This window comes from Ursus americanus, chromosome 16, assembly GCF_024610735.1.
Source record: "Ursus americanus isolate L20-20 chromosome 16, mUrsAme1.1.p, whole genome shotgun sequence".
Lineage (NCBI taxonomy): Eukaryota > Metazoa > Chordata > Mammalia > Carnivora > Ursidae > Ursus > Ursus americanus.
Window position 1 is genome coordinate 50,689,402 of NC_142142.1, and position 22,609 is coordinate 50,712,010.

Genomic DNA, 22,609 nt, shown 5'->3' on the forward strand with positions numbered 1-22,609 from the left:
GAGTCTCCCCTTGGTCATGTTCGAGTGTGCAGAGGAGCCAGTTCTGGGGCTGTGATAGCAAGGGCCTGACCCCCAGGAAGGACCAAGGGATAAGCTCCTGGCTCCAAAATGCCATAGTATAAATACGGCATCTCGAGGAACCACGTAGAAATCCCCCCCTTTTTTCCGGATGGACTCCCATCCTGTGCTCTCCCTACCCCTTGCCCCCTGACTGTTAAACTTCTAAAATCGACCCAGGAAATAATATCTGAGCATATGTTCATTCATTTACTCACCCACCAGGCATTCATTGGGCTCCTACAATTTACCAGGTACGTAAGTCCTAGTTACGGCCCTTCAGGAGCTTCCAGACTCCCATGGAGGGCAGTAAAGCAAACAGCCACCCTCCCACCCTGGGATGGGTGTCGTGATGAAGGGTGCATGGGTGCTGTGGGACAAGAGCAGCCCTCACGGAAGAGGTGGTACTGGAGCGGGCTCTGAGAAGACGAGGAGGCGTTTCCCATGAGGGCTGGGGGCTCCAGCTTTGGGCCTCTGTGGAAAGGAGAACTGGACCATGCCTGGCTCTGTTTGGCCTAGAGAAACAAACTAGAGGCAGATCTGGGTCTCTGCAACAGTTCCTTCAAAAAATCCAAGGACACCAGAAGTCTTGGTGTGATCTAGGCACCCAAACAACCCAGGCGGTGGGGAGGGAGATCCACAGAGCCCAACAGAGGGACCTCTAGGAAATCTCAGCAACAGGCATTGGGCCATTACTGGAGTCAGGGTTCCAGAGAAGTCTCATGTGGAGATCCCCAAGGCCCAGCAAACCACCCAGAATAGTGTGGCAAGGCCCCAGAGATCGGGATGGGAAGATCCAGACAACGACCAGAGCCCCCAGAAGATCTGGCTGGCCTTTGGACCTAGATTTGGGCCCTTGGAGGAGCACACATGGTAGGAATAAGAAGGATAAATGCCCAGCTGTGTTCACCAAGGCACAAGCTAAGGCTTGGAGCAGCGGGTGGTTGTGGTAAGCTGATGGGGCCCCTGTGGCAGGATGGAGACTAAGGTGGGACAGGACACTGGGAAGCTCAGTGAAACACCCTGCTGAAGGGTATGACTCTCATCCCATCCCATCTAAATGTCACTTTCTCTGGACCTAGGCTCTTGATCAAGAACTTTCCAAGGGACACAAAGGGCTGCCAAGGGTTATTCTATGCCCACACCCCACCACTCTGCTGGGGAAGCTCCCTGCTGAGCCCTGAAAATCCTTGGGGTACATGGAGGGCCTTGGGCATGCCTAGGATGCCACCATCCTCTCCCCCTAGGGCTTGGCCCTACTGGGGGCCACTGTGGGTAGGCCTAGGGTGGAAAGTGGCAGGCTTCCCCCAGTGGGGGGGTGGTGCCGGAGCCTGGGAGAAGGCCAGAGGACTGTGGACAGCCTTGTAATTTAATTATTTGACTGCAGAAAGGAGATCTCATCTACTGGGTGCTCATCCTTGTTAAGCTAATTGTCTGTCTCCTTCTCTCCCTTCGCCCCCCACTTGCTGGGGAAGTCGCTGTGGCCTAATTGAGTTATCATAAAGATAATGGCTGATGCCCTAGCCAGAGCTGAGAAAGGAGGATCCTTCTTACAGAGGCTCAGGCTCCAGACAGGTCCTCCAGGGGCCAAGATGTGGGCTATGGGGCGGGCTGGATTGTCTCACAAAGGACAGGGCTCCCTCTCTGCTCCTCCCTGTTACCCAAGGGGAGCTCACTGATGAGACGGAAGAGTCGTTGGGCTGGACATGTCTGGGGCTTTCTCAGAGAGGCACCCAGGCAGCATAAGGGAGAGAACGTGGACTCTGAGAGCAGGGACACCAGGTCTCAAATCCCACTGTCACCTCTTAGGAGCTAAATAACCGAGGGCAAGTGACTTCTCCATTCTGAGCCTCAGTGCTGTCATCTGTAAACTAGAGACAGTTAAGCTACATCATGTTATGGGGGGTGGAGGATTCAATGTGCTAACACCTGATGACAATGGACAGGGCTAGGGCAGGTGATGGGACCTCTGAAGGAGAGGCTAGCGGACAGCATCCTGGCTTTTAGAGGCACAGCTATGGGGCATGCACTGGGGACAGTCTCAGCACCCAGCTTCTCCCCCATGCCCAACATCTGGGGCACAACATCCCTGTCAATCCCAGGCCCCAGGGACCTGATATATCTTTGGGATAAGAAAGTGACACCGAGCCATCAAGGAGCAGCAGGGGAGTGAGGGCAAACGTCGAGCAGTGTCCGCAGGCAGATGGGAATCCAGAAGCCCATGCATCATTGCCGGGACAAATCTGAGGGTCAGGATTAATGCAGGCCAGCCAACGCCCTACACAGAGACAGTGGGTCGAGGCCTGGGTGGGCAAGGGGATGAGAGGCAAGGGCAGTGGCAGCCCCAAGAGATTCTGCATTTATAGGACAAGGCACTGGTGCCCTGGGGAACTCTATGTACAGCCCCAGGGGCAGGAGGGGCCGGGAGGTGAGGCAATGAGGCAGTTGCTGCTGGCCAGGCTGGGGCGCATGGGGGGCCTGACAGCAGCACTCCCCTTGCCTTCCCAGTGCCCCCTCTAATCCAGCCCTTTGAGTTCCCACCTGCCTCCATCGGCCAGCTGCTCTATATCCCCTGCGTGGTGTCCTCGGGGGACATGCCCATCCGCATCACCTGGAGGAAGGACGGACAGGTGATCATCTCAGGCTCGGGCGTGACCATCGAGAGCAAGGAATTCATGAGCTCCCTGCAGATCTCCAGCGTCTCCCTCAAGCACAATGGCAACTACACGTGCATCGCCAGCAACGCGGCGGCCACCGTGAGCCGGGAGCGCCAGCTCATCGTGCGTGGTGAGCAGAGAGGCCAGGGGTGGGGGAGGGAGGGCCCAGCTCAGGGCCCTGAGCGGGGAACAGCCCTGTTCAGTTAGCCACATGCAGAGTCAGAGCTGGGACGCGGGACTCCCAGGACCCAACAAAAGCCCTCAGTGTCTTGAGTTTCAGAGCTGCGTCTTCCGAACCTGACCGTGGTCCAGGCGGGGCTGGCACAGAATGGAAGGTTAGAGACCCCAGAAGAGCTGTTAAAGACAGATGATCTGTTTCTCCCTACCTCCCCTCTTCCCGCAGTGCCCCCGCGATTTGTGGTGCAGCCCAACAACCAGGACGGCATCTACGGCAAAGCTGGCGTGCTCAACTGCTCGGTGGATGGCTACCCCCCTCCCAAGGTCATGTGGAAGCATGCCAAGGGTGAGCCCCTGGCCAGCCCGCGTCTCCGAGCACAGTCAGGGAGTTGGGAGAAGAAAGCTGATGGGGTTTGGGCCCATTTTCCTACAAACAACTCCGAGCCCTGGGTGGGAGCCCTGGGTTCTAAGCTTTCATGGGACCCCAGGTGGTACTCTGGACATTGGTCTCAGCCACCCTCAGGGGTCTGCAGACTGGAGACAGCTATCATGCTGACTCCAAATTTCCTCTAGTCCCCACAGGTTGACCCCTCCCTTCCCCGGTCCAGCCCTAGAACTCAGTGTATGTCTGCTTTCCCCAGCTCTCCCCACCCTGCTTGGGGTCCCAGAACCTCCTTGGCCCATGCTCATCACCAGTCAACCTATTCTAGGATTGTGGTCCTTCTTGGAGCCCAACATCATCCCAAGGATACATTTGGTATCTGACTAAGTCCCATGCTAACTTCTTGTCATAGGCCATGCCCATCACTGACCCTGGGGGAAAGGGGAGGGGGTCACAAAGCCCCCCTTGGAGGATGGCTGTCCTCTTTTCCCAGGCCTGGCTGTCCAAGACCAGGCAGCTTCCATTTTAGGGTTCCATCTTGCCTTTGCCTGCAGCCAAGTGGCCTGAAGGCAACTCTTCATCTCTAGGTTCAGCCCTGAGGCTCAGTGTCAAGGCGAGCTTTGAGCTGAGGTCCCCAACTCCACTGCCTTACCTGAGAGCTGGGGCAGGGCCAGACCTCTGTGAGGGTCTTCTGGTCACCCAGAGTACTTTGGGAGTGCTACAAGATAGCCCTAGATCGGCAAGAGAAGGACATCAGGGCATCCCTTGGGCCAGTCCAACCTGACCCAGCTCACGTGCTAGCCTGGGCGCCAGCCCCCTAACGGCCGCCTCCTTCCAGGGAGCGGGAGCCCGCAGCAGTACCACCCGGTACCCCTCACCGGCCGCACCCAGATCCTGGCCAACAGCTCACTGCTGATCCGCCACGTCCTGGAAGAGGACATGGGCTACTACCTCTGCCAGGCCAGCAACGGCGTGGGCACCGACATCAGCAAATCCATGTTCCTCACCGTCAAGAGTGAGTCCTGCCCGCGCGCGGCATTCCTAGCCCTCTGACCACAGGCCAGGGTCCATCTCCACACTCGCCCAGCGACCACTATCCCATCTGTGAGCAGGAGGCAGGGAGGGCTCTTGGTCAGAGGTGCACTCGGGACCCTCAGGTGGGGGGCTCAAGGCCCCCTGTGACCTTGGCCGAGTCACCTCACCTGTCTAGGCTCCAGCTTCTTCCCTGTGCTAGAGGTTCGTTTCCAGCCCACGCTCCCCACCAGACTGCTTGAGTAACACAGGAACTGGTCACGGGATATTTTGGGAAAGCCAAAAGAGCAATGAAACTCATCACTCAGTGCTCAGTCTATGGCTACTCAATCCCCAGACATAGAGCTGGTCTCACAGCTTCAGAAGCCCAGAATATTCCTGAATTCTGTTGAATCATATGTGGACATTCCTACCAAATAAGCCTATCCTTTTAGAGTCTTGGGGTCTGTATAATGGGACCCCAGGGAATCGTGTCACAGGAACAGTGTCCACCTGACCCCGTGCAGGGAATGGACCATGGGCCATGCAGGACAGTGGTGAGAGCTTGTGTTTGAGCACCCGACCAAAGCCAAGTGGGAATCTGGGCACCATGTTGTAGTTACTGTGACCTTGATGAGTTTGCTTGGCCTCGCCGTACATACCTCATTTCCCTGATAGAGGAAATGAAAGTCCTAATAGTGCCTTACCTGTTATGTTCTGTGTCAAGAATGATACTATGCGGAAAGCAGCCAGTGTGGTAACTGGCACCCAGTCAGCCATCAAAGGCTTACCAGTTCTGCTATCGGTTCCGGCAGTCCCTGCAGGGTCGGTGCGGGAATGACTGCCGAGGGCAGTGCCTGGTGTGGGGTCCCTTCTCGAAGAATCGAGCTTTTCTTTATCACTTGCCAAAGCCCGCGTTCAGCTCAGCACAAGACAGGGAAGTCCCGGCGATCGATGCTCAGGGAGCTCCGGGCGCCGGAATCCCCACCCTGGGGAGCCGCTTCCCTCACACTATCAAAAAGCACTTTGTCCTTAATAAAACCAGGCAATCAATCTACATCCCTCCGCCGGGGAGAACTTCGCTAATCCCGCCTGCGTGAGGTGAGGGGAGTAGCAGGCACCTCGCAGAACCGTCCGTGGAATCTGACCCTTACCTCCCCACCATCAGCAGCAGAGCGGAGCCCAAACCCTTAGGCTTTTTTATTTCCTTTTTGTGCTTTGCTCGTTCTTCTAGAAGCTAGGGGATTCCACCACACATGCGTGGCTGTGGCTTTGTGGCGCCCGGTTTGCGGGGTGAGGGGGACATGGGTGATGGGTGACCCGGCGGTCAGGAAGGTGGGCTGTGTGAGGAGCCTCGGGTCGCAGCAGGCTGTCCCTGACGTCCTGCAGGCCCCGGGCCAAGTCCCCTCACCTCTCGGGCACCGCGTTTTTCCTGTGCTGTCTACACTGCTCAGCCCAGGCAGCAGCCATGCGACACCCGGAGATACTCCGAGGAAGCCCGTTTTGTGAACTCAGGGCAGCCTTGTGAGCGCGTGCGACACAACATCACACACACACACACGCACACGCACACGGCCGTGTCAATGCCTGAGCCTCTCTTCCCGAGGAGCTTCTTCCCACCCCCATCACCTGTGGGCAGAATCTGGACCTCGTTCCTTCCTCCCCTCGCTCTCGTCCCATTTTCAGCCACCTTGTCATTCTCCTTGGCTTGTTTCACAGCAAGGCACACGCGCACACGCCTTTCTCACACCTGCTCCGTCTCACAGACACCTCGGGTCATACTTTCCTGCTCACCGCACCTCCCTCCCCGCCGCCTGTGACTTGGCGTCTCTCAGCACTTGCTCGCACAGCCTCTACCCTGCCACCCCCTCAGCGGACAGGCTGTCTTCCAGCGGGGCGCTCTCATACCGCCTCCCATGCACGCACTCCTTCGATGGCCTTTTCCTGACACACTTTCTCTGTCACGGACGCCCCCTTGCCTTCCAGCCCCGTGCTCCCCGGTGACCCGCCCAGCCACCCTAGGGGCCCCCGTGCCACCCCGAATGGCAGCAGGACAGGAGCAGCAGGGCCAGGGGCCTTGGAGGCCCAAGGACAGCCGGAATGGAAGGGCTGAGCGCGGCACAGCCTCTCTCTGGGGTTGGAGGGTCTGATGACCCTTCCTTAGACGCCTGAATCAAGCTACGCCATATCCAGCAGCCAGGGGAGGCTCCTGGGACAGTGTGACAGGAGGGGGGAGCGAGCTCTGGGCTGGAGCATGGGGGGGGTCCCAATTTTCCTTGGGAACTTCTTCCACTCTGCCTCCTGCTGTGTTTGCACAGACAGCCTGCTCTAGGGAACCGACCCCAGCTGCTCCCCTTGCACATCTCCCCCCTCCCCGTTGCTGCTCTGCCCTTTCCTTCTTCATTCACCCTCGGCCTTCTCCCAACTCCCCACTCTGACTTCAGTTGAAAGGACACAGGAAGGTGGAGAAGAACCTCCAGGACCCAGGCATGTGTGTCACCCATGGGACTGCTGGGGGCAAGCCATGCCTAGCCATCTCTCAGTCCATCTCAAACACTCACCACCACCAACGCTCCCCTCACCTTGCAGAGCTGGCCACAGGAGGACCTGCGCTTTCAAGGCCTCAAAGCCAATTTCAAGGCTTGTGTCCATGCGCACTCAAGGAAATGTTGACCCAATATGGTGCCACCCTGTCAGACGTCACACTTCCGTGAACTCTCAGAAGGCAAACTGACCCTAGTCCCCACGTTAACCAAATAGAAGAAAGAAACTAAACACCTCAAAGGGACATACATCCTAAAATGCATCCAGGTGTCAAACAGGACATTTGTGGTTGGCTTCTGCTGGGGAGTGTCTACACCATTGACCCCCATGGTTTCCAGTGATAACTCAGTAGCTCTTCCTTGAGCCCTCACTAAGCAGGTTGATAAAACTCTGTGACTAAGAGTATAGACCTTAGTACCAGACAGGCCTGCGTTCAAATCCCCGCTCTGCCACTTGATAGCTGTGAGGTCTTGGACAGTGGTCTCTGCAAGCCCCAATTTCCTGCTCAGTAAGCTTGGGATTAGAACACTTTTTACTCATCAGAAAGGTTTAAATGAGACATTCGCTTCCAGCAATTAATATACTACATGGCACCGAATACACATGCAATAATTGTTAGTGATCTTTCATTTTAGGGGCTGAAAATCTAGTGATGAGTAAGACAGAGTTGCTGTTTTCAGGGAATTTAGAATCTCGAGGAGGTAGATGTGTACCCCAAACAACTATCCCGCACAAAACGACAAGTGCCTTCCGAGGCTACAAACGAGGCGATACAAAGAGACTCGGGGAAGGAGAAGTCAATTTTAACTTTGCGGTGAATGAGGAAGTGTCAAGAAAAGCCCCACAAAAGCAGTAGTCTTAAGTGGGGCTTAACAAACAGAGGGATTCTGGCAGGAACCAACAGTGACAGATGTCATTCCATCCCTGGGGAAAAAGCACAGCAAGGGCGTGGAGGCAGGGCAGTCCGCGAGTGTCATCTGGTGAGGTGGGATCTCGGGTGTCTGGAGGAGACTGAAGGGAAAATGAAAGGTCAGGTGCTTGTGGGCTTTGGAAGCTCAGCACTTTCTTTCTAAGTAGCATTGACTTTTGATATCAGGTGGAAAACCAGAGTTCCAGGAGCCCAGGGGTCTGGTGGGAGTCAGAATCCCAGAGCTGATCCTTGCAGAATTGCCATGGAGAGCCTCTCCTCAGGGCCCTGGGGTGCAAAGGGCATGTCAGGGTGGGCAGTTGGTTTTCTAATCCCTGGACATGCTTGTCGGCAACCAACCGGACCCGACTGGCCCCCACGGCTCCCTGATCCCCAGAACATTGGTGTGAGCTGAGCCTGGGATCGTCTGAGCTGATAGCCCAGCCTTGCCGCTGTCTCAGGCCAGCACGCCATAGTTTCTAGAGCGCTTCTTATGCCTCGCCTGTGAGGTCAGCAGGCAATAGCTCCTTCCTAAAGAAGGTGAGGCACTGGATCAAGGTCAGTGGGTGATAGAGTCCCAGCTGAGACCAGAACTTGCCTCTAAGGGCTCATGGTTTGGTAGAAAGTGCAAAGACCCAGAGTCAGAAGATGCCGGTCCTGGCTCCATGACTCACCAGCCATGTATCTAAGAGCCGTCCCTTCCCTTCTCTGGGCCTCGGGGTTCTCATCTGAACAGTAAGAGGCCTGGCCTAGAACCTGGTCACTAACTGATCCCAAGGTCCTTTCCAGCTCAAACAATCTGTGATTCTAGCAATGTGCATGGTCCTTTCAGGACGCCGGAGCTCCTCCCAGAACGTGGTTGAAAATAAATGTAATTAACGAAAGAAAATACCACATCCAGCTACCTTTTATCTCCCTTTTAAAATGAAAAAAAAAAAAAAGAGAGAGAGAGAGAGAGAAGAGATAATGACCAAAAGGAGGAGAAAGGAATCCCTCCTTCAACTGGCACACAGGAAAGAAAAATTAACCATCTTCAAAAAGAATGCTTTACAGAGAGGCAGGTAGAAAGCCAGGCTGCTTAGTCTGGGGTGCAAGGGGCTGGCTGGGTTTTGATGTCGCCACCACCTGGCGGTGCCTCCCTGGGCTCAGAGGCCCTTTTGTGCTGCAGGTTACCTGATTAGACAGGTTCTGTTCTATCCCCCAGACTCTCCTCCACTTTGTAAAGGCTCCAGTGATTGGGCTGAGGCAGAACCCACGGCCAATTAAACCCATAAGGGCTCTTTGTTTGGTCTGAGTTTTGATTTGTTTGTTTAGCAAAATGTCAGACCAATTAAAGCCAGATCCAAGAGCCCTCCACAAGCACACACCCAGCTGCAGAGTGGCTGGGAAGCAGGAGGCAGGAGAATGGAGCCAAGTGGGGACTGGAGGGGGGGGGGGCACGCTAGGGAGGGAAGTCCCAGGCCTGGGTAGACAAGGTCACCTGCCCGTGGCTGACCACAGGTACAGTACAGACGGCAGGATACAAAGCCTTGGAAAGACGACCGAGTATCCCATGACCCAAGATGGTCCTGATGTCAAATTTGCCCAAAGGAAATTCTTCCTCCTCCCTTGCACCCAAGGACTGGGGCTCCTGCTCTAGAGGGCTTCTTCTGCCCTCATCAGCCCCTGCCCCTCCCACAGGGCCAGGAGTCTATGGCCAAAGGAAACAGCTACCCAGGGCTCGCAACCCCCTTTCTAGACCACATTCCAGGTGCCCAGGGGATTCCCTGCCCAAATGCCCCAAGGCGACTTTAGGATCTTCTGCAGTGTCTTGCCCAATCTGTCCTCTCAAGGATGGGCCCTGCCACCAGCATGACCCCTAGATCTGAGTGAGGGAGGGCTGTTTTCAGGGCATGCAGAAGGAGCCTGGTGTGGCTTGGGAGGCCCACACATGTACTCGTAAGGGCCGTCTCAGCCCACAAGAAGAAACAGGCACGCAGAAGCCAAGCAAGTAGCCCAAGGTTTTCCTCTGTGGCCCCTGGTGGTAGGTCCCATCTCCTCACAGGACTGGAGCTCCTTGAAGGCTGGGCTGGTCTTCCTTTCCCACTGTGGGAATGCCTGCCTCTGGCGCCCAGCTCAGCAGAGGGCTCCTCCCACTCTGGCCTGTCCTGCTGGGGACAACAGGCCAACTGACCCCAGCCCCTGTGTCTGGTCCAGTCCTACAGAGCATCACAGGTCACCCCCTTGGTGCTCCCTTCTGCCCTTATGAGTCTCCCTGATTGGCTGAGGGATGGGTGGGACAGCCCCTCTGTGGGATCGGCAGACAGTCAGGGGAGGAGGCAAGAAAGGCGAGTGGCAGGCAGCAGAGCGAGACAATGCTTGGCCTCCGAGTCACACCGGCCTGGGGCTGACACTGGCCCTGCCGTAGCGGGGGAGTTTGGCCACAGTGCTTACCAACCCTTCCCCCCCCCCCAGTGCTGGTCATAGGTCAGCCTCAGTTGCCCAGCCTCAGGACAGCTGAGGGAACCCCACCTTGGTCTGCACCAAGCCTGGAGTCCCTGCAAGCCTGGGGCCTGGCCTCCCAGCCTCCGGTAAAGGAGGGAGGGAGGGGAAGAGGGAATGAACCATTGCCATGATTTCCATGGCAATGATTATCCAGCTGGCTCTTTGGCCTTATTGATTTTCAGACTTCATAGAATAAGGAGCAGCACTTTGTCTCCTGCTTCCTCAAACAGGGGCGAGCAGAGAGGCTGGACATATCCTGTCTCCAGGCCAGGCTCCATGCTGCTCCCCCCACCCCTGAACCCTCCCCAGCAGGTCTGCAGCCACGTCCACCCAGGCTCTCCCCACCCTGTGCAGGACCCAGGGACACCAAAATGAATGGACGGCTTAGGGGACAGGAAGGCCCCACGCAGGGAGATGGGGGTCCTGATCTCTTGTCTCAGTGTCCCCCACTACACACTGAGTAAACTGGGGCCAGTCACTTCATCTCCCTGGACTCAGTTTGCTCCTCTGCTGAGAGAAGTCCCAATCCCTCTGTCCCTTTCCCTCAGCCCCAAAGACAAGAACAGAGCTCAACCAACTGGCCACCTTCTGCTGTGCCAATGGAGACCAGGCAGGGCACGTGCTACCAGTTCTTCCAGGACCCTGCTTTCAGAAGCCAGAGCCCTCGGGGTTTCCGGGGGGTTAGAGATAAAGACAAGTCTGAACCAAAGACACATGGGCCATCTTACTGACCTCAAGAGGCCAGCAGTGCCATCGGAGCATGTCACATCACATGCCAAACCAAGCCCCCAAACAGTCCTTTGTACAAGGTTTCAAGGTAGAATGAAAATCTCCGTGTGGAACAGCCCCCTCCCCTGGCCCCTCTTCTCCTCACCATGACAAGCCAGGTCCCCAGACAAGCAGCGGAGAGTTTTATGGAAGGTTCAGCCGAATGGCCTTGTCTGGGAGACCTCCACTCCCAATCTGAAAGTGCTTGCACCTGGAGACATCTCGTCCCCAAGCTCACTGGGGCCCTTATCTCCTTGCTAGAGGCTTAGGCAGTGGTGGCCAGCAGTCCAGATGGCTCTGGGCTCTAAGGTGTCCTTCAAGGCCTTTCTTACGTTCAGCTCCAGCAGATCCGATGAAAAGCAGAATTTTGTGCACTTTATATGCTAATCAAGGAAAAAGTACAGTAAACATTTTGAGACACAAGGGAGCAGGGGTTATCACTGCCTGGCTCCGTTTACTGGATGAGAAAATGCAAGCAGGCAAAGAGCAGAAGCAGTGTCTCCAAACCCGCCCTAAGTTAGGAGCCCAGATCATGTCCCCCAGTTGTGATCGAAGCCTCTCTGGATGGTAGGGGCAGAACAGATCGTAGGATCAGCCAAGCAGTAAACAGGCACTTCCTGATGAAATCCCCATTCCTGCCCCCCAGGAACTTACAGACTAGCGAGGAAGCTGGAACCAACCTTCAGGAAACAAGGCAAGATCACGTGCTAAGGGGTCTGGCTCTACAAGTGCAACGTTAGGTCAGGGAAGGAAAAACCCAGCGTGGACAGACGTGGTCAGACAGAGATTTCTAGAGGAGTGGGACTTGAGCCTTAAAGAAGAGGTGGCGGAAGGAATGGCATGAGCAAAGGCACTGGGGTAGGGAGCCGTGTGGGAGGCCATGAGGAGAACCTCTAACAAGAGGGTGCCAGCCCGGGATGAGGGAGAGATCTTGTGGGAAGAGTGGCAGGGAAGTCTGTCTGCACGTGATACTAGGATCGTGAGCAGGGAATGGAGAGAAAGGGGGATTCTAAGGGTCACTATGAGGGAACAAGCACTAGGCGTTGACGATGGGTTGGACGAGGAGCCGGGAGCGCCGAGGCTTGATGAGCGGCATCATGTTCGGCCGGTAGAAATGCAGTAGATGAGGAGGGAAAGGTGCTGTGTGCGCTTGGCCAGGTCCGGGTGGGATGACGGGGTGCTCTGAGGCCGCCGGACACGGGCTGACACTCTGCCAGGGTTTCTGCCTAGGGCAGCGTGCTTGCCCAGACACAATCCCCATGCCCCAAAGGTGCCTCACGAGTCACTGCGCGGCTGGCAGGTGTCCTGTCCCGGGCCAGAAAGGATGAGACTGGTGGGCAGACAGGAGAATCCCCCCAAACCCGACCCCCACCCCATCCCTGCCCAGCCCTTGGGGCCTCCAGCCCGGGAGCACCGGGCTTCCATCGGGCCTCTCGGGTCTATGGAGACTCGAGACATGGTGGGATTGAGATTCTGAAGATTTTCTTGTGTCCAGGCCAGCCGCCGTTCATTCATTATTCGGTAGTCACGGAGCACTCCCGAGCGCCGGTCCCTGGTGTTGGTGGCAGGGGTCGTGTACGTGGGGCACTGGCATGCTGGCACACCTGCTTGCCCACTGCCAGCCTGTGCGCAGGGTGGGAGCGTAACGGGGAGTGGCCTCCCCAAGGCGCAGGCAGAGCAAAGCCCACGCCGCGTCCCACCTCAGGAAGCCCCTTCCAGCTCCACGCAGGAAAGCTGGGAGCGGCCCTCCCTGGCACTTGGCACAAAGATCCCTCTCACACCCTGGATCCCTATATTACTTTCCGGGGACCCCTGTAACAAAGCACCACAGACCAGATGGCTTAAAAAACCAGAAATGCATTCTGTGGCCGTGCTGGGAGGCTAGACATGCAAAACGCGCAAGTCAGCAGGGCCGTACTCTGCCTGCAGGCTCTGGGGAGCAGGCTTCCCTCTTCAGGGGCTCCCAGCTGTCCTCAGGGGGTAAGTGCACCGCTCCGGTCTCTGCCTCCCCCTCACGTGCTTCTCCCTGGGTGTCCTCACACCATTTTTCCTCTGCACGTCTCCTCTCTGAGGACACCAGTCCCATTGATTAGGGGCCCATCCCGCTCCAGGAAGATGTCATCAAGATGTAAGCTAAGATGGCATCACAAAGACCCTATTTCCAAAAAGGTCACACTCACAGGTACCAGGGTTAGGACTTGACATATGTCTCGGGAGACACGATTCAAGCCCTAACAATACCCATGCTGGGTGATTTATTCGATGACTTCATGCTTTCCAGAACTCTGACAGCTGAAATGTCATCGCTTCCACCATCCTACAACTGTCCTTGTCTAAATGCAACCAGTCTCCTAACCAGAAACTCCTGTGTATGGAACTCTGGAGTCGGGGCTTAGCAAACCGGGCCTGAGGCCAAACGTGGCCAGCTGCCCCTTTTGCTGGAAAGCAGCCACGCCCATCCTTCCCGTCTTACTGTCCAGGGCTGCTTTCGAGCTACAATGGCAGGGCTGAGTCATCTTAACAGAGACCTATGGCCTGCAAAGTCTATAAGGTTTACTATCTGGACCTTTATAGGAAAAACTCTGCTGAGCCCTGCCCTAGGGCACTCACAGTGATGACCCAGAAGGGCCTTCCAGATACTAAGATGGCCTTACGTCCTGGCATGTCCTGGCATTACCATCGGATTCCGATGTTCAGGGTAATTTCTGAGTGTTCTCTCATCTCTAAAATGGGAATAAAAATACCACCCACCACCCACCTTCTCAGATCATGGGGAAGAGGAGGGGGGAGAATTGAATGAGATAATTCATGTAAAGCGTTAATCAAGGCGCGTGGCAGATAACAAGCATTCGATACATGTTAGCTATTTGTATGATTACTATCATTTTCCCAACATTCTGGGGAGAGAAGAGGGCCAGAGGCAGGGGAGACTTGAGAATGTGCCCCGAGTCTGCGCTTGGACTCCTTGGCAAGCAGCCAAGAGAAGAACTGACTGACCCCATTTTATAGCTGGAGAAAGCAAGGCCTGGTGAGTGGGAGGGTCTCAGTGGGGACCACCCTAGAGCAGAAGCAGGTCTGCAGTCTGAGTCTCAAAGATCCTGCCCTTCGTGACCCTCACCCCAACCCCCTTCACATACACACGCACACACACAGGCACACACGCACACTGTTCTTGTGTGTGCCCCCCCCCGCCCCCGCACACAGGCAGTGGACAGCTAGGGTCCCATAGGCCCCCGGCTCCCCAGGCCTCTCCCCACCACCCCTCAGAGCGCAGCTGATTGCTTCCATGCAATTTGAATTCATCTCATGCTTCCGGTGGAGCTTGGCTAATCAGGGGAGACATGAAGCCGATGTGGGTGCGAGCAAATTAACAACGCCACGGCCCTGGCTCTTTAAGAAGGGAGAAAACGAAGCAGAAACCAGAAGGCAGCCCCCCCACCCCGCCCTCCAACCAGCTCTTCCCTGGGGAAGCCTGGAGCTGCTGCCTGGCCGAGCTCAGAGAGCTGCCACCCACCCCGCCCCAGGCCCACCACCCCGCGTGCCAACAATGCCCCTTTGTGGCGGCTTATCTCACTCCGACAAACAGGGCTACCGTTCTTGTCACAATCTTGTTAACAAGGAGGAGACACAAGCCTTTGGGGGGAGGGAGGGGAGTCGGCTGCGCTGGGGGAAGGAGGGGCCCACTCACCTCAAATGGGTACATGTAATCCTTTCAGAAACAAAAGATGAGAGCTCCTGAGCCAGGAGGCTCCCCTCTCCTCTGACAAGTGGGTTTGTAGAGCCCTCAAGAGCCTTCAGGGTATCGGTTGTCCCCTGGAAAGTCCTCCCCCAAGGGGGCAAAGAGGGGGACATCCAGAAAACCCTTTCAGCCTGCCCGGAGCATCCTAATTAGCAAAAAGCTCAGTGCAGATCCTAACGAGATTTCAGTTAGACTCTCAGAAGGACTTCCTGAAAAAGTGAACTTCTTCCTTGGAGATAGTGAAGAACCACAGGACTTTGCTGCCCTTCTTCCAGTCGTATTGGCTTTAAGATGGTCCTCCCGGTGGCCAAGGAAGGACCAGAGGGCGTGTACTAGAATGGGAGGTGGAAGAGGGTCATCGGCCCTGTCTGTAGCTCTTCCCCCAGACCACGTGTGAGAATCACCCAGGTGGGGGTGGCTCTTAAGGAATTCTGCCCCTGGTCCCCACACTGGACCAATTAAATCAGAGCCTCTGGGCATGGGGACTGTGCCATAAGATTTTTTTTTTTTTTTAACTCTCCAGGTAATTTGTACATGTAGCCAGGCCTGAGGACCTCCTTGACCCTCTCCTCCAGGCCTCCCACCTAAGAGAGCAGAATAGCCTAACCCCTTGGTCTCCTGGCTCCCAGACCAGTCTTCTCCCCCCAGTATTCACTGCATTTCTCTTCAGAGAAGCCGGGCCCTTTGCGCTCCCATTCCTGGCTACCTGCATCCCTGTTCCCTGCACTGTTCTGGCCAGTGTCACATTGTGGGTAAAACCATAGGCACCTGGGCTAAGTCCTGCCTCTGCCACTTGCTAACTGTGTGACCTTGGGCAGTTTACTTCTCTAAGCCTCAGTTTCCCCGTTGGAAAAGTGGAAACCAAAACAAGGTGGTCGGGGATTCAGCAAATTGATACACCTAGAAGAACACGGGACAGAGCTGGCCCACAGGCAGCCCTCAGCAGTGGAAAACACCGGGAGGACTACAGACTCTGGCCCACAAATGGGGTGGAGAGGGGCCCCTGGCTTCCTTTCCAAATGCAACATTCCTTGCCTTTTTCACATTTGATCCGGCCTCTCCCAACAGCCAGTGGCATTTCCGTCCTATTTCTTCCACATTCTCCTTCCCACACACTCTGCTCCTCTCCTTTGGGTATTCATAACTGAATCTTCCCTCCCTGGTGACTTGGGGACTTGTCAGAAACACCAGCTGAGCTCCAATCACCAGGCGGAAGAGAGGGAGGGAGACAGAGACAGAGGAAACCTGACTCACTGCCAGCTAAGTCCTGCCCCCAGCCCCCGGCCCGGCCCTGCAGCCTCCCCTAGCCTTCTGGCCCTGCCAGCCCAGCCCCACTCTGGTTTCCAGGCTCCTTCTGCACTCCTCCAGGATTCATCTGCACTACGTCATCCCCACAGCTCCCCGCTCCTGGGATAAAGCCCAGAGTGGGAGAAAAATCAACCAGGCAGAAGGAGAAGGCTGGACTGAAACCAGAGGAAAGGGAGCTAATGACTTGTCAGGGGACCTGGGGCTTGATCTCCTTCCTGCCACTTACCAGCTGTGTGACCTTAGACAAACCACTTAGCCTCTCTGAGCCTCCACTTCTTGCTGGTAATGTAGGGGCTAATAACCCCAGGCCAGCTCCTTAACAAGAGTGAAAGTCCTCACAAAGGACGCTGCAGGGCTATGAGAGCTGCAAGGAGCAGACCTGTGAAGTGGGGCCCAGAGAAAGGCAGCTGGAGGAGCAAGGGAGGGGCCGAAGAGACGTGGTTGACAATCCCCATGGCAGCCTCTAGGCGCCCCAGAACCCCATCTCCAAGCCTGGGGTTGGTCGGAAAGTCTGGGGATGCTAGGGGTGAGCAAGGAAGCAGAGCTGTCTCATGGTGTTTTAAAAATCTATCAGCCTCTCACATCAAATTAAAATGTAAATAGCAGCTGGTCTGGGCAGGACCTCGGGGGTGACAGGAGCCGGCCTGTGAGTAATTTCACAGACGGGAACCGGTTACATCAGATTCTGACAACTGTCTTGTTTCTGAAATTGATTTCCTCTCCCCTCGCTTGCTGCCCCAGGAGGGTCCTGGAGCGAGGAGGGGGTGATTCCACTCAGTCTGGTGCCTTCCTCCTCTCCGTGGCACCTGCCAAGAAGGCCTCGGCGGAACCAGGAGGAGAAAATCTGAAATTTCTGCATGGCTGTAAGGCAGTGGCCTGGGTGCCAAAGGCCCAGCAAGGCTCCTCCCTGCCCTGGAGTGAGTCTAACCGTGGACCTAAGCAGGTAGACCCAGGGCACTGGTGGGGAACAGGAGAGGTAGGAGTCCTGCACTTGGGAGCTTTCCACAAATGTGCCGAGTCCTCAACAGAGATGCTTCTGCCCTGGGGAGTCTCCCAGCCAGAGACAAGGGTACAAGGACCCTGCAATGTATGGCATGCATGACACCAGGGATCCCGCTCAGTGCCCATAGGAGGGACAACTGCAATGACATGGCGTGTCAGGGAGTCATCTGTGGCCTCTACCAGGCTTGCCCCAACTTGGTTGTGCATAGTGCCAGGCACGGTACCGGGTGCTGGGGCTATAAGCTTTGAGCTAGACTGGCTCGGTTCACACAGGACTTCCTATGGGACCCCGGGGAAATACCCTACCCTCTCCACCTAAAGGGCCATACTGGAAGGAGCTATGTATTAGAGGCGGCTGGCCTACATGGGTCTCCTTGATGCCTCTAGGCCCAGCCCCTCCCTGTTCCCAAGTCCCCAGAGAATCTCCCCCTGCACCCCTCTTTGTAAAAAGAAATTAGGTTTCCCTGGCTGTTAATTGAATTACACTGCAGGAAAGCAGAGAAATTGTATCTCATTAAAGCCTCCTGTGTCCTATTGGAGCATCATGTTGCCTATGTGGCTGCTATTAGCATTTGTCACAGAGGACTCAGCCCTGTGCGTACAATCCCTTCCTCTCCTCCCCTGCTGAGCCCCTAAAGCCGCCGTCCCTGATGCCCGCCCTGGGAGGGTCCTGCCCACCACGGAGAAGCCCCAGCTCTTTGGGGACAGCTAACTTCCATTTTCCAAAGCCAGAGACTCCGTGCATGCACGACAGACAGACAGACGGCAAGAAGTGGCCTTCCCCTGCCACCCCAGTAGCAGGGGCTTACAGAGGGAAGAACTGCCTTCTGGAAGCCTCGGTCTCCTCATTTGAAAAATGGGGATAATAAGACCTCTCACGGTTGTTGCTGAGGGGGGATCATGGAGCAATAAGCCAAGAGGCAAAGCATCTAGCTTATTGCCTGCTCCATCATGGGCATCCCAGGCCCGGGGAGGCCACAGAGCTTGCTCAAGAAACACGGCAGGACCCAGGCTTTGGAGCGGGAATAGGGACAGGACCTACTTCACATGAGTTAGTTCAGTTAAAGTCCTAGAATATTGCCAACACATGGTACGTGGTAAGTGTACAGTAAAAGGTAATCATAAAAGTGTGTGTGTGTGTGTGTGTGTGTGTGTGTGTGTGTGTGTGTGTGTAGAGGGAGGGCGCACTTAGGCAATGCCAGGCTGTGGGTCGATGTGCCTTAGACAACCACATCTGGGTACCGACATGCCGCTGACAGTGGCATCATGTTATGTGTCTGTGACACCGTGTGTGAGTGTGGGGTGAGGACGTCAGAGCACAGGCAGTTACGGTGACTGTGTTTGCAGCTTTGGGGTGTGTTTTTATCACTGATTGTGTATGTGTGTGTGTGTTCCTGTAGGTAGGTGACTGAACATGAACATCTCTAGGGAATTCTTGGGGGGTCTGCCTTCAACCCAAAAGCCCTCTGGGGCGCAGCTGAGCCTCGGTGCTGTGAGGGTTCAGGTTCACTTGTGTTGATGACTGTGATTCAGTGGAGCGGAGACCTCGTGATCCAGAGCACCGAGCAAACAGGAGGCGGGGGGAAGAGGAGAGCAGGTGGGGCAGGGCACCGGCCGCCCTGGACCCCCCTCTCTGAGGGGGCTGTCTTGTGAAGCCCATCTGCACAGCAAGAGAGGGCCGGGGGCCCCAGTCTGTGGGCACAGGAGGGCACTGTGGCTCTTGGAGGCCAGGGACCGGGCAGGGGAAGGGGCACAGGGGTAGAGTTCTCCGTTCTGGTGTGGGCAGGGAGACTGCGTAGGGCAGAGAGAAGAGAGAAGGCAGGTTCCCTGCTTCTTGCTGAGGACAGAGGGCTCAGGACTCCTCTATGCGAGGAGAAGGGTATGCTGATTCACAGAATTGCCTCCCGAAACAGTGGGCTGGCTTCTCAGACCATCTTTCCCTCTCTTCAGAGACCCAGACTCCCCCAAGGACAAGGTCGTCCAGTCCTGCTGGGATCTCCTCTACTGTGCCTGAGATTGCCGGCCTCTAGTGCAGGGACTCACTGCCTCCCACTGCAGCCCTTTCCCTAAACAGCGAAAACTACCAGCAGATTCCTTCTCAGGCCAAAGAGGAGGTCTGTCCTTCTCCCTTTATCAAAGAGCTCTTGTGTTTTATCCCCAACCCACTTCCTGCAAGTTATAGATTCCCAGTTTTCACCCATTCTTCAAATAGCACGGTTTGAAATGTGCCTATCTTCCTGGTCACACTCCAGCTTGTTAATGTCCTCCATTAAGGGGAGTGCCCAGGACAAGCCCTCGTGAGTCACCTGGAGTTTGTGCTTATAATGGTAGAGGACTGGGGATTCGTTCTCCCAGCATTGTCTTACCTTCCACCTCCGGGGTTACAGCTCTGTGTGGTAAGCACTGCCCTCTGCCATCAGACCGCCTCTCAGATGCCCTGCTGTTCACTAGCTGCTGGACCCATGAGCAGATCGCTTTCCTGTGTGCCCTCAGTTTCTTTATGTGTAAAACGAAGGGCGTGGGTAGATGCCCCACACCCGTGCCGTTCAGCAGAAACCAAACCCGAGCCACACGTGTAATCTGAACGCTTCTCGTCACATGTTCAAAAAGTAAAAGGAAACAGCTGAGATTCATTGTAATAGTACACAGTCGACCCTTGAACAACACAGGGGGTAGGGGTGCCAACCCCTCAATGCAGTAAAAAATCCAAATAGAACTAAATCTAATGACTAACAGCCTACTGTAGACCGGAAGCCTTACCGATAACATTAACAGTTGATTAACACCTGTTTGTGTGTTGCATGTATACGTATGCGTTGTATGTATTCTCTGCTGTATTCTTACAGTAAAGTCATCCAGAGAAAAGCAAATGTCATTAGGGAAATCATAGGAAGAAAAAATACATTTACACTGCTATTCAAACCCGGGTTGTTGAAGGGTCAACTGTATTTTATTTAACTCGATGTATCTAAAATAGTAACATGTAACCAATGTAAAATTATTAATGATACATTTTACATTATTGTTTTCTTCCTATGTGTTTGAAGCCCAGTGTGTGTCTACCCCCACAGCACATCTCAGTTGTGCAGAGGCCCCATTTCAAGTGCCCCGTAGCCCACGTGGCTCGTAACTGCTGTATTGAACATTGTCTGGGCTCTGCGACTCTAGGGCTCCGTGATTCTGTGGAATAGCCTGGCAAGTCACATCTTCGGGAGGTCCTGTGTTTATCTGATGCTTATCTTGGACAAGAAGAAGGGCAGGAGAGCCCTCGGGGTTCTCAAGCAGCTGCCCTGTAGCAGGCACTTTACCTATGTGGGCACTCTTTGCCCCTGTGACAACTCTGCAGGGGGCGATAGCCTGGCTTCATATCACAGGTGATGAAGCTGAGGCTCCCAGAAGTTGACCATAGTGTGTTGAAGGCTACATAGCTGGTGAAGACACAAGTAGAACCCACACCTGCCAATCCCTTCAAGCTGGTGGGGAGCCACAGAAGCAGTCTCCTCTTCTTAGATGGGCTCCCCTGAACATGCTCTGAGCTTTGAGGCCGTGGGGACAGCATTGGGTTGTGTTGCATAATGCTCGTTGCAATAACAGTGGGGAAGGGAACCCACCCCAGGCCCCAGATGTGGTTGTTACTCAGAGCTAAAGGACCAAGTGGGATCTCTGGAGGTCTCTGGTTGCCCCCATGTCTGTGTCTCTCTTTGAACACACATGATTGGGAAGACTCCCTGAGGTGAGACTGACATGTATGGATGCGCAGGTTGTGCACTGCTCAAAGGCACATAGCCTAAGGGGCAAGTGCAGTCTGAAACCCAGTTCCTGCTCCACTGGCCAAACTATGGCTCTTGGCACCAGGTTGCATGCAGCCAGAAGGGTGCCTTTATTTTTTTTTTTTTTAAAGATTTTATTTATTTATTTGACAGAGATAGAGACAGCCAGAGAGAGAGGGAACACAAGCAGGGGGAGTGGGAGAGGAAGAAGCAGGCCCATAGCAGAGGAGCCTGATGTGGGGCTCGATCCCGTAACGCCGGAATCACGCCCTGAGCCAAAGGCAGACGCTCAACCGCTGTGCCACCCAGGCACCCCAGAAGGGTGCCTTTAAAATTCACACACGTGCCCTGCACAGGCTAGCCCAGCACTGCCTAGAGAGCAAAACAGAGAGGTGCCGCAAGTTTCTTGCTCTGATGCAGAGCCTTGAAGTCCTTCCAGAGAAAGACTCTTCATTTCCCCCTACTTCCTCAGGCCTCTGACCTCTGCTGAGACTTGACCCTGTTCCCACCCCCACACGTGCGCACACACACACACACACCCCTCTGCATGGACATCCCCCAGCTCCTCCATGGTTTCAGCAGCATCTCAGAAGCAGAACTCTTCTTCCCCAGGAAGGCCTTGGGGCTTGGCCCACCCGGGGGGTCCCTGGCCCCCATCTCTGACCATTCACAGCCCCGGGGCCCTGCCCCCACACCCCTGCATTTCAATCCTCCAGAGCGTAAGTAGAGGCATCTGCAATGCAAGGCCCGACTTGTTGATGTAAAATCTTACTCTATATTCTACCCAGGTTTATACGAGTGAATTATGCAAATCTTTGATGGAAAATATTCCTCCACACATCCTTGAGAGTGTAAAACCTTAGTCAATAATTCATACTTGGATGTCTCTGACTGCAGGCTTTTTCTTCATTATAACTTGCACCTCGTTATTTGTCTTCTGCGTTTTATTGTATATCCTGGTGTAATGCTGTGCATTATAAAATTTATCTGCTTCATTATTTGATGAGCTGGGGCTGAGGATTGGCTGAGAGGCTGGCGCAGGGGCTGGGGCCAGGGCTGCCCTCCGTGTCAAGTCCCGTATGACAGTAGACAGAGGAGGTAGCCAGCTGCACAGTGTGACTTCAGGGGTGCCAGACACGGCCCTTCATCCCCCACACCTGCCCCAGATGTCTCCTCGCCCGGCGACAGGTGTCTCAGGACACATCGTTACTGCATGGCTTCCTTTGTCCTTAGAAGTCAGGTGACCCAGGAGACGTTGCTGGGAAGAACTTTGTCTAAGTAGGTCTTTAAAGCTGGAGGGGAGAGAAGTCCTGAGAACACGGGGAGGGAAAGAAAGGGTCAGCCACTAAAGGAGAGCAGGGACACCGTGCCCCAGAGGGGAGCTGGGGGCTGGTTGGACAGAGGAGACAGGGAGCTCTCTTGCACAGTTGCACAAGCAGGCTGGTGGTGGGGTATGTGAGCCGCAGCTTTGCAGAATTCAGCGTGAGGAGTGGTCCTCTCCCCACCATGCGTGGGGGCGGGAAGGGGGAATGGTGTCTGATTCTCACAGTCTGACAGGCGAGCACTGCCCAGCCCAGTGTGTGGGCTCCAGGATGGCTAATGGGCACTCATGCGGGGTAAGAGCCCCTGGGGACCTGTACTGTGAGAGGCAGGTTTTCCCAGGAAGGTAGTGAGGGAAAGGCAAGGACAAGGACAGTCTTCCAGCTGCATCAGACCCCTCACCTTTCTGGGGTCTGCCTCTGCTGGAGGGGGTCGCACTGGCTAGGGTACCCTTTCCTCCCCATGGACAACCTGCTGGGTCTG

General features: G+C 55.3%; 1 protein-coding gene across 1 annotated transcript in view; it reads left to right on the forward strand.

The window, feature by feature from the left end:
* Positions 1-22,609, forward strand: part of DSCAML1 (DS cell adhesion molecule like 1) — a 337,921-nt gene that overhangs the window by 258,420 nt on the left and 56,892 nt on the right. The window contains exons 9-11 of the mRNA XM_045797864.2: positions 2,566-2,844; positions 3,118-3,237; positions 4,112-4,288. Of these exons, the coding sequence (XP_045653820.2) occupies positions 2,566-2,844; positions 3,118-3,237; positions 4,112-4,288 (576 nt within the window). The remainder of the gene's footprint in view (positions 1-2,565; positions 2,845-3,117; positions 3,238-4,111; positions 4,289-22,609) is intronic.